The sequence below is a fragment of the Acanthaster planci genome, linkage group LG02 (assembly GCF_054643075.1).
Source record: "Acanthaster planci isolate LZ-2023a linkage group LG02, COTS_SCS, whole genome shotgun sequence".
In the NCBI taxonomy this organism is placed as follows: domain Eukaryota; kingdom Metazoa; phylum Echinodermata; class Asteroidea; order Valvatida; family Acanthasteridae; genus Acanthaster; species Acanthaster planci.
Genome location: NC_141778.1, coordinates 35,289,062 through 35,301,450, shown reverse-complemented (window position 1 = coordinate 35,301,450; position 12,389 = coordinate 35,289,062). Strand labels below are relative to the sequence as shown.

Here is a 12,389-nt window from a genome sequence, read left to right as displayed (position 1 = left end):
TGGGATCCTTGTTCACTTTTGATCCATGATTGTATTCAGGTGACGTCAACAATGAGGAAGTTCAGCCTGATGATTAACTTAGGTTGGAATATCTTTTACCAAAGGCATGATGGTCTGCATATGAGTACAGTCATCCAGTCCATGCTCTGGACCAATACCCCTCTCAGGTTGGTCTTGGTATATTGATACATGAAGCGATCAGTGCCAAAGTGGTGGCTGTCAAGATTGCACTGTACAGCAGGAAGGCAAGACTACATCAACTACCTGCTCCTACCCAGACATCTATGTATGCTGGCACCTGTACATGCACCAGAACATGTAGGAATCCACGTCTACACTGCTCTACTTGCCTCCCTTGAGTTAGCCCCATCCTTGATTCTCTAAACAATTACGACTCAAAGACCTTGTCAGACAGTGGGTTTGTTTAGTCTTAAAAGCTCCAAAATCAGAGGAGCAAGGCAGCAGTAACCATGGTAACCATACAAAGATGAGTTTATTACCCCTTCATATGATACATTCTGATAACAATCCAGTGCTTGCCACAATACATGTCTCTCACATTGCCGAGAAGGCAGATGGTTGTTAGTGAACAGTGAGGCTGATCAGATTACAGGCTGCTCACTTGGCTAAAAATGGAGCACCCCTTGGCAAAATCAGTCTGGATTGACCGCAAAATGATGTCTACTCATAAAGAATCAAAGACAAGGAAGAATGAAGGTGCATTGTAGCAACAGCCCAGTGAAGAAGGGGAGAGTTAATTGCACTGCAGTGCATATGTGAAACTCAAGTATGAATACACATAGGCCTACTTGTTACTGGGTTATGGGACAACACAAGTGTTGAAATATAAGCATTGTCGGGACCAAAAATATTATGGGGACAAGTTGTGGTCCCCACAAGACAGTTCAAACTCTCAAAAGAAACTGTTCTCTTCATACAGAAAAGGCCTACCCAGTCCATTTTACAGAATATTTGCTGGATTAGAGTAATCTGGAAAAAAGAAGGGACATTCGCATTTTCAATAGCTGTATATGCCGTGGATCTGCAAGAATGCAGCAAGGGTGAGTTTATTCTTTAATCCCTTGTACATGTATCTCCAACAAGACTGCCAGTCAATTCACTTCAAACACCATTCACAGGTTAATGGCTACCTTCTTCAACTTGCAATCAATGCTGTGGTTTAACGAGACTGGCGAATAGTGAGGGGAATATAACTGCAGGAGCCTGGGAGCGTTCATGAATGGAAAAGTAATTGACTATTGACAGCTGTGTTTAATCCTCCATAGAATTCTTAATACATCAGTGCAGTTATGTGGAAGTCTCACTCCAATCTTAGATTAACTTATCTTCCAATGGACCCTAAACTCATCGATTAAAGTAATCACAATTACACGATCATCCTAAGCTTGCGACAAAACCTTCTATTATCAGCGCACAATGGCTAGCAACCTCTACAACCTTCAGGGAAAATGGCCTCTAATGATCTTTATCACCATCAATCAAGCAACTTAAGAATAGGCAGACTTCATCAGGTTTTCTTCTTGCTGGGAAAGTTCTAAGCTTTTTACTGGAAAAAATGAAGCAAGAGGCCTAGTTTCATAGGAATCAAAGACTACAGATTGTCCATTACAGATCCTTCAGTGTGAAAGTCTGATCAGTTTCGTGTACATGTAGGTTTTGGGGTTTTAAAAAAATCATAAAGGAAGCACTCAAAAACAGCATGAAAGACTTGACGCAGACGGTCTCCCCTAATTTGCTTGATTCCAATCATGACAGACAGGCATTGATAAATTTTAGCTCTTGACAGACACTTTTCTGCTGACCTTAAAGGCCCCAATAATAAACAGGCTCTTTAAATTCTTATCATTTTGTTTTTGTTCTAGCTGTTTTCATTTTTTTTTTACTTTAAAAATACTTCACAAAGATGGATCCTGTCAGGGTTTTGACTGACATAAAATTTGAGAAATGTTCACCTACTGTAATTGAGGATTTCAGGCAGCAAACATGAAAAATTAAGAAGAAATTTTTTAATCTACACTACTAATAAATAATTCAAATAATTCCCACTGTAAGTGTGAAGAGTAAAAGTAAATGAGAATGATTTGTGTTGGTATTCTGTTAACCAGTTATAGGGAGCTATAACATTGCATGAACTTTTTTAAATAAAGGAGATAAGTTTATTCAAAGTAAAATTTCTGAAAGAACAACTGTAAGTGCAACAATAAATTTGATTGAAAACATAAAAATAATCTTTTAATAAGAAAAGAAGAAGAAAATCTCAAATAAAAGTGTGGGGGAAAAAAGATTTACCGGTAATCGTCTTTGTTGCCTTCAATAGCAAAGTCTGCTTAACGGCAAAGCAAAGTATCCACTTCTGCCCAAACGCTCATTCAACATGTTGAAATTTATGCTATGTTGGGAGCGGGCAAAGCGCACTCCGCACTGGGATCAATGCAAATTACATTTACCTCGTCTACAATCAACCACAAGTAGCAAATGACAGGACCCCAGCTACTGCTGAACTTCTTACCTGACACGACAAGCAGAAAATGCCAAGGTCTCAACCCTAGCCAAAGGACGGCAGGACAAGTAAGGGAGATGTTGAGAATGACGCATTATGTGATGTGCCTCCCAAGGGGGGAGGGGGGAATATGGGTCCAGCCTTGTACTTGTACCATTCAGTGCTTTGACCATATACTCCCATGGAGTTAAGGGAACTGCAACGATCAGATGATCTTATTGATAAACATTCCAATGACGTATCAGAAACTGTCAGGCACCGTCCCATGAAATTATTGACATGAACAGGTCAGAGACAATCATTATCATTTGCAAAGAATTCTTCTGAGTAAAACGCTGATCATTTTTTTGGAGGGGTCTTACTTTCACATTTGTCAAACTGAAAAAAAAGAAAGAGTTCTTCAAATCAACATTTATGACACCATGTATGTACATGTATAGCCCACAATATGAACAAACCATGAAAAATAGATTTTGTATATTATGCATATACCAGTGTAGACAAAGCTTCTGGGCTGATACCATCATCAGGACATCACATTTACAACAAGAGATAAAATCAATCTGAAGATGTCCCCTTCACTTAAATCTATATCTGGAATGTACCAACAAAGCCTATCACATAGTTCAACTACCATTGTTTGGGTGGATTATTTTGACATGGCTTGAATTCCTTCAATTAAAATCAATTACCACAGAGGCAATTAAACAGGTGTCGAGAAGATCTCAAACAACTGACAACATTTTTTCAAAGCTTTTAAGTGAAACAAGGAATTAGCTGATCAAAACTACATGTGACAAGATGCAACAGATTACAGGCGTTCAAGCTTGAACACATTGAAGAATTATACAAAGCCTAATGCACAGATGTTCTGTTTTTTTTCTGCTTTGTCTGAACATTATTGACAATGTGATAAAAAGTCAATTTCTCTCAACTTTTCTTTGAAAGAGCTGGTCAGGGAATGAGCTAGTGCACATTGTATGTTTTGCAATAGAGGCAATAACTTCGTGCTTCACACAGTGTCCGAGACTATCGACAGTCTCTCAAGGCACGCAAACCCTCCCAGACGTTATTTGACGAGAGAACTCCGTAATGGATTTAGGCACTTGACGTTAATTAGCCCAGACCACAGCACAGAGCTGATGGGCTCATATGATACATCTCAGCACCTGTTCAGGAATATTAAATGTTGAACATCCTGGAGTGAAGGGGAGGGTGTGTATCCAAGTTGACAAACACTGACATCATAACCGTATTGACATTGCCGAGTCTAGGCATAATGAGGCAACAGAAAGGATCTTGGACTACTTCTGACAGCCATATCTTTAATACTTATTGGAATATGAGATGACAGCAAGCTGGATGGAGGGGAGCATTCTTTATCCACTTGGGATGCACTGTACACATAATTTAAATAAATCTCTCTTTTATCTGATAGAGGGAGAATATTTTTACAATCCCCATCTCTCGTAATAAAATCGATAATTTGTCTCTACCCCCAGAACAGAAAATTAGGTCGAGAGCTAGCCTGTCACTCTCTGGCTGGGTATGTAATACAAATACTTTAAACAGAAAAATTGGTTTCACTTCATTTCAATTGGGGTTTTATAAATACTTTAAAAAAAAAAGGGTTGAATAGCTCCAGCAATCTGGCTGAATGTACCTGCTCTGAGAAGCAGTTTATTGATTGACAGGTCTAGAGCATCAGTTCAGAGAGGCAGTAGAAAAGAAATGGCTTGCTGGCAGGAGAGAAAGGTTCCATAATTGCATAACAATGATACGACAGTTGAAAACGGACTCAAAATAGCACAGTAATGATATTGCCTGTGATGGCAGTATGCGAAGATAACCAGAGAACGCTAGAAATTACCAGGCAACTGCCGCTGTACCTGCAGCTACAACTCTCTCAGAATAACAATGTTCTGGGGCCTGTCTTGCTAAGATTCTGTTCTGGACAGCAAATTGGTTTTTGCACAACACAGTTGGTAACCCTGAGGGGATTATTCTGAAGCGGTAAGGGATGCATCCTGTATAGCAAGCAAGACGACTTCATCCAATTGCCATTGATCAACGGGCAAGATGGCTAAGATATGTGTGTGTGTTTTATCTCTCGTCTTTTCCCCGTGGAAACATTTTGATTGGAGATGCAGGAACAGGACACCCTAGAGAAATGTCTACATGGAGCCCTGGCTTGATTGCCGACTCTCATTTAGTAGACGATTGATAGGGACGGGATCTGATGAATAAAGAAATGATTCTCACACAAAATGAGTACAAACCTCCAGCTTTGTAAGCATGCCATTGACAGCACATTACAATGCATCAAAGTCACACAACATAAAGAATGGTACACCACGTGTCTAAATTATTTTCCCAACCATGACAGAAAAAAACCTTTGAAAAGATCAGCTCTATATGTTCGCATCTCACTGAGCATTGATTATTATTTATTCTCTAGTTCCTTCACTGTACCTTTCTACTGATTCTTTCTACAGTGAATTTCCAATATTTAAAGGGGAATCTTTTCAGAACCAAGATGGAATCAAATGAGAAAGGAATCTGCATAGTTCTTACCAAAATACATTTTGTTCCAGCCCAAGATTTTATATGCGTGTCTAAGACACATATATAAAATATATTAGTTGTAAGAGATGTCCAAATTGTGAAGCCACAAGAGACTTTCAGTAGATGGTTCTGACATTTTCAAGAAATATAAATCGAATAAGGACTCTTCTAAGCTAACCAAACCACATTAACAGGATATCCTTAAGAGACACTTCTGCTTTTCGGAGAAGGAAATAAGGCATAGGGGAATAAACCAAGACCAACAAACAAAAACAGAAGAATTATTGCGTACAACTGAAATCCTAGAAAAACAAATCTCAGGTTACGCTAGAACTTAAGAACACTTGACTTCACTGGGACATATGTATGTATTCTCTGAGAAATGAAGATAGGATAGTAGTGCTTTGTTGTTGGAGTTGGCTATGTGTCCAGCCTTCATCCCCCTAGTGATTCTCTGCAGTCTCAGGTAATAAGCAACCGATATTTCCTGGCGTTCAGTGACCTGAGAGGCCAAGACAGGGATAATACCTACATGTACACTACCTGCAAGGTGCAGAGCAGGAAATGAGTGTTATTAAATACCCTTTTTTACACAGAAATGGTTACCCTTTAAAAATGTTTAGCTTTAGTTTAGAGTTCTTGATTTTTTCTAGAAGTGTGCCCCCCTGTTTATTTTTTTTGTTTAAGCCCCCCCCCCGCTTCCCCCATATAATGTAGCCACATGGTCAACTTCACATGTATTGTTCCTCCTAAACTGGAGTGTGGTTTTCTGCTTGAGCCCGAGTCTGCTAGAAGTCAGTGGTGCGTTTCTAAACTTATCTTATTAATGTATAAAGTACATTTTTCCTGCAATATTATCCAGTTTCTAAACTTTTGCCAAGGTTTGTCCATTTTCTTTCTGAGCATTAGTTTTCCGAATCACTGAAGTTTTCCTAATTTTGTCTAGCTTTTATGCCTAGAAAACACTTACATTGTAACCTTACAAATACATGTGTACAGGTATCATCTTTTAGATCTCTTCTTCTTAGATTTTCTCAAATTCTCTTACTTTTCTTACTCTTTTTAGTCTAAGTATATTGGTGATGTAAAAGTATTACCATCCATTTGCCTCAGAACATGCCTGTCTTTGTCTTCTCTCCCTTAGTAGATTGTTTATTTGGACTTGCCAGGGGATTTGAATACTTAATGAGCTCCAGAGGCCTGTGCACAATTTTAGTTTTATGATGTTACTCACTACCAGTACATGCACTATGTAGTCCATGCAGGGAGTGTAAACTCATATGGTCCGTTTGTTTTTTTTAGTTCTTTTTTGGTCTTTTGATGTAAGGTATTTTTTAGTCCTTTAGTCCTTTTGGTTTTTGCATTTTTTGAGTACTTTTTCATTAACCTAACCCCCCTAGGGTGTATGTAAAATTGTATTGAAATTGGAGGATTTGGGACTGTTAGGGTTAAAAAATTCTTTAATGTCCTTTTTAAATCAAATACTGGTGTCTGAGTCCCTATTAATTCAGCTTCCTGCGACTTTTCCTTCAAAGATCCTTGGTCTATTAGAGTTTTTGTTGTTTTGCGAGTTCCCCATAGTGTGCCATTTTCCCTGTCACACCAACTGATAACAATGCAGTGAGCAAAAATTGCCAGAATTTTAAACACCACTGCGAAAGAAAAAGCTGACTGGCGTATATGGCATAGGAATGAGATAATTATCAGATACAGACGTGGCAAATTCATCACTCATTTGCTGACGTCATTATTATATAAAGTTGTTTCCTCTGTCATGTTTTGACAACTTCTCTTTGTTCCATGAATTACACATAATAATGAGCGCAATGATGAACAGGTAAATTTCTATTTTTGCATGGAAGGGCTCAGTTTGGGAAATCTATAATTACACGTACATAATTCCTGACATTTTCACAAGAGGATCACACAGAGAAAACCTAAGTTGTTTTCAAAATCAAACACTGTTTTGGAGAGAATTTCCTAAATTGAAAACTTTTTAAATTCAGTTTTGTCAATATCCATTGGGTGTTGAAAGGCAAAACAATTTTATTTTTCACGCGACAAAAATGTAAAATAAGTATATTCATCAACATTGAAATGCTCACACTTGAGAAGGACAGATAATTAAACAGACTTTAAGAGGAAACATTAACAAATTATGGTAATTATAAATAAAACTTTAAATACAAAAACTGAATTTGACCTGGGACATTTGGCCGTCAAAATATACAGGTATTTCAGCAGGAGGAATATTCTGTTATAATTTTAATATTTTACTTTTTTTAATTACATTTCATTTCACTTAAATCTACTTAAATGTTATATTATGACAAGGATTTTATCAAGGCATTAATCTGTAGTTTCAACGTGAGCTCTGTTTTATATTTAGGAGCCCAAGGGGGTGCATGAAGAAATGGCTGTTTCTGACGTCTGTCATTACCATTATGGAACACATGGAAGATGCTTGAGTAAGAATTCCCCAAGCTTGGCTTGATGATGGTGTAATGCATCGTGTCTGAGAATCGCATCCAGAGATAGATGTAGCATCTCTGGGATGCTCCACTGATCTGGTTTATGGAATTCCTGCTAATGCCTGAGCTTAACTGGCTGTCTGAGTGATAGACTACGTCGGTATGCTCCCTAGTTACTCTTGTCTACGTCTTTATACCCGTCTCATCACTCCTAGGCAGACCAATCTAAACAGGGCATCTTACAAGCCTACTGGGGTCTGGAGGTCCCCAAATGCATGCACTCTGTGCCTCGGCTTTTTCTGCTCCTTTACACAATTTTGGCATTTTGACTTGCGCCGTGCTGTCCCCCATAAATGTCAGGTTTAGAACTGGGTTCTCATCTGCTTCTGATGTGACAAATGGACCCTGGAATTTGAAGGCTGACGTCAAAAATCCAGGTTCCTGCTCCGGGTCTCTCCCAGGAGAATAGAGGTTGGATGCCGAGCTCTTTTCATGCTGACGTACAAATAGACTCAGGGCTTTACAGCCACACAGAGTCAGTAGATAGCTTTATTGTCTGTTGACACTCATTCTCTTCAAGATATTGTTTTTTCCAAATCCTAAGAAAGTTGAACATCTTCTGATAATCAGCCTTTATACAAAAAGCCCTATTACCCAAATCTTTATTTTAAAGGCTATGTGCAGAAGATGGTGAGGTTATGATGGTGGGGATGACTGTTGATTGATGTTGATTGTGCTGTAATACCATGTCTCTGATACCAAGCTTTACTTTTACGATATTATCTATGATCCTTCCATCAGAAACTTTATGGAGACATGTTCTATTTCTCTGTTTACCTGTATCTACCTGTGCAATACAAAACCCTGACAACTTCCTTCTCTTCTTTTATAATCCTACCTTTGGGTACAATGATTGGTCCGAGATGCATGTTTTGCAACCTCTGGTGAGCAACCTTCTGAAGCTGTCGCCTCTCCAGCTCCGATAACTGCATCAATGCTGTCGTCGTCAAGGTTACCGTCCGACCGCTCACGCTGTGCCATCTGCAGTTCCCCTGTTGGCGACAAAACACAATCTGTTGAATATGTCTACTGGGAAATCTTTAGACATAACTTTGGAAGGGATTGACTGGTACTGAAGCATAGTTTCCTGTCGAAGGTGTCAGATGAGATGAAGTCTCTCTAGGCTGTGTTCGCACTTTATAATCAGTGATTTTAGGTGTCTTGAAAAAGTCCTGTTTATGTGAGATACATGTAAGTGGAATCCGAACTTGACACCAATGATTCACCCTCATATCTGATAAAACAGTACACTTGTAACATTGATTGGTTTAGCATTTTATTTGACTATTTGATGTTTTGGTTGAATTAAAAAAGGAATTCCGTCAAAAATATTTGATTTGATTTGATAGAAAAAGTGGGCGCCATTATTAAACCATGAACACCTATACAGTAAGCGTGTACATGTATGTGCAAGTTTAGACGTATTGGCCCGATGACAATTTATGTTTTAACACTACAAGTATTAAGATACAGTACATGTACGTGTGAGCAATGTAAACTTTTATAAATTGCATGGTCTCAATCTCAAAGGCCCCATTTCAAAATGGCATATACAACAATTACATCTGTTTTACAAAACTGACTTTACAAGGACAATAAACAGTGTCAGAGCTTGAGTAAAGCTACAAGGTATAAAATCCAGCAATGCATTTTATTTTTTGAGTGAATGTTTGACACTTCTCCCAATGAACAAAATTTGATTTCTTCTCAGAGCTACAAGTGGAAAAATCAGCCCCCCCCGCATTGGATGACTACTATACAGTGGTTGGTCATGATGGACCCTCATATTCCCAACCAATTTGTCCTGCTGATATTCTCAATGGGAGTTCTAATCTGACCAGCTTGCAGTGTTGTTGAAACAAGACAGATCCTGCTGGAAATGCCATTCAACCAGCATGTTACCTTCAATTCACCAAACTAATTAAGCCTCAAAAGACCCCCAGTCAATGGCCTGATACCCTCATCCCCCTTCATACCAGAAATGGATGGAATTTAGGTCACAAATAACCATGCCAACAGGGGAATAAAAGAAGAATCTCTCAACACATTATTCTTGCTCCAGGGGTGGGCTAAATCAATGGTGCAATTTAGAAAATGCCAGGAACAGCACTTGGGAAGATCTCCTTGATTTAGACTCTAATTCATGGACCACCTACTAGTAAGTCTTAAAGATTGTTACATCTCCTGAGAGTCTATTAGCCAAAAGCCACCAACTTGTATGAGAAACATGCATTATGGAGCATGGTAACATGAATGTAAACATACAAAGCCAGTGTGAATCCAAGTCCCATTGTAGATCCAGGTTGAAAGTTACTTGAGGGGGATACAGGTAATTTCTGGTGATGATGCGGTCAAAACAGAGAGGAGCCAGGGGGCAGTGGTCTTAGGGACGGCCCATGTTGACAAGTCTTGTTTTATAGCAGGGTGATTGCCCTGAAATACAATCAAGGTAATGCACTAAAGAGGAGGGGTCTACGATGAGTTCTTTCATTTGTCAGATGGTTCTGGTTGATGATATGATTTATTGCTCCCAAAATGTTGCGCTTCGGAAAGCGGCTCCAATAAGGAAAAATCTGCACAACTCTTTACATTAGAAGCTTACGATTCAGCAGCCAATCTGGAAGCCCCACACGACAAAAATGCACAAAGAAAGACCTTTCTCAAAACTATAGCAGCTGGGCATATATAAAAACTACATGCCAAATACATTCTTTTCTGAACTGGTCCTGCATTTCACAGCGATGTCTGATCTCAGCATGTGCATGAATCTGGACTTGCTTTGTGCAGTAGCGGATGGAGCTAGTAGGTCTAAAAATGAGAGTCAAGTGCTGAGTCAAGTGAGCGGAATCAATTCGGAATTGAATGTGAACAAATTTCCCTTGACATCTCTGAACAACTGTGGGTACATACATGTAGCAGCAAACTTGTTGCATTATTCTACATGCATGTTCACAGGAATGTCTCATACTTGTGCATGTAATGTTCAGTACATACAGGGACTTGTGCTGGAGTTGAAAGAATGAAAAACAGTAAACGAACACTGAAAAAAATCCTCTTGTAAACATCGACAGGCTATGATAGCACACACTGCTGTTTGACGTATGATTCTTCTACACGGGTTACCCTTGACTTATCTCAGTATGGCACCAGCAGCAGAGAGACCTTGGCTAGAGATGCTTTGGATTTACATACTGCACTCTCATTTCATAAGAATCACTCTGGAATACGGTGAGAGATTACCTGGATAGGTGAGGGATGAATCTCCACGGTAACGTCATTACTTGGCAACTATGGCAACTGACAAATGGCAACCGCGCTAGTAATATGTGTGAACAGATGTCAGGGTGTCCATGGACTTGAATGCTAAATCGTAGCAATTTGTAAAATGTACTTTCCAGAACTGACCAGAGACTGCCTGTCGATGTAATTGGGTTGAACTGGTCAGTTTAGAAGCTGTAAGCTACAGCCTGGTGGAAAGTACATGTACTAGATTAAATTTTATCAGCAAGGTGTGAGATGCATCATGGTGACAGAAAAATGTGCCATTAAGCACTGCCCTTGGCTAGCTAATGAATATATTATGGTCGGCACAAATTGTTGAGAGGCAATAGGAATGGATGTCATCCTTGTCTGCTGTTTTCATTCTAAATTTTCTCAAGGCCACTATTTGCACGTACTCAGTAAAATGATAACTGATTTGAAGATAAATGACAAAAAGATAGCAACCATAATCTCGCAGACTAACCATGCATTTCCCGATATCACAGAGTAATTGGCCAACCAAATGAAGCACCTACAGGTAGTGTCTCATCATGACTAAATATTTCTCGAGAGTGCGGTCCACATCAAGCGGCAACCTCGCAGGAATTCTGTGTGTATTAATGCACATTTTTTTTACATTCAAACACGGAGAACTGTTCACCGATGACTTCATCTATAATACAGGGTCATCCTTGTTTCCGGGCATCAGTAAAATGTGACATCAGCACATATTGGATCACCCTGTGTCCATAGGGATTGCCATGATACATCTGCATGTGAGAACGTTTCGCTGAGTGATTATGAACATGTTCAAAAGCAATGAGTAATGCTTCTCAGCAAAGACACTTCTTTCCCTTCTTTGACTGTAAATGTATGTTTATGGCAGATGACACTCATCAGCTGCTGGAAATGCAGAAGGGACACATTTGTCATGTTTAGAGATAATGATTAACTGATGTATCCAACCCACACAATCTATGTTTTGCAAGAAGCACAATCAAAACTAAACAATGTAAAATTTGCATTTGGATCATCTCTGCATCTCTGTGCATAAAACCATAATTTCTATTTTTACATGTTACCGTACCTTTTGCATTCCAACGGGATTCAGCATGCTACACTCTAACTTAACAGCAACAAAATAGTGGGCCTGAGGGTTCAATCCTAGCAGAATCTTGTTTGCCTTTGAGTATTAAGGATTCAATGTCAAGCCCTCTAACTAGTTGGATCTTCCAATTTTCAGGTCACTGTAGTCTGCAAGCAGTTTGCCTGTTTTTAAACTGTATTTGACAAAGTTATTCTAAAAAGCAAAATGTCAGACTGTCTTCTACAGTTATTTCCAACTAGCCAAAGACATTGTATATCAGCATCCAATCTTTTTCATATCTTGTCTACAATTCAGTGATGCTAAGTTAACAATCTACCTTTACAACTCACAAATTCACAATTTTTTAGCAACTCTTGCCAGCCTTAATCGAAGAAAAACAATGATCCTTATCCATGATGGCATA

General features: G+C 39.0%; 1 protein-coding gene across 4 annotated transcripts in view; it reads right to left on the bottom strand.

Annotated features, from left to right (window-relative positions):
• The window catches only part of arhgap6 (Rho GTPase activating protein 6), an 89,475-nt gene that overhangs the window by 29,324 nt on the left and 47,762 nt on the right, over positions 1-12,389 (bottom strand). For all 4 annotated transcript variants that reach the window (XM_022247375.2, XM_087131439.1, XM_022247374.2 and 1 more), the window contains one exon: positions 8,456-8,609. In XM_022247375.2, the coding sequence (XP_022103067.1) occupies positions 8,456-8,609 (154 nt within the window). The remainder of the gene's footprint in view (positions 1-8,455; positions 8,610-12,389) is intronic.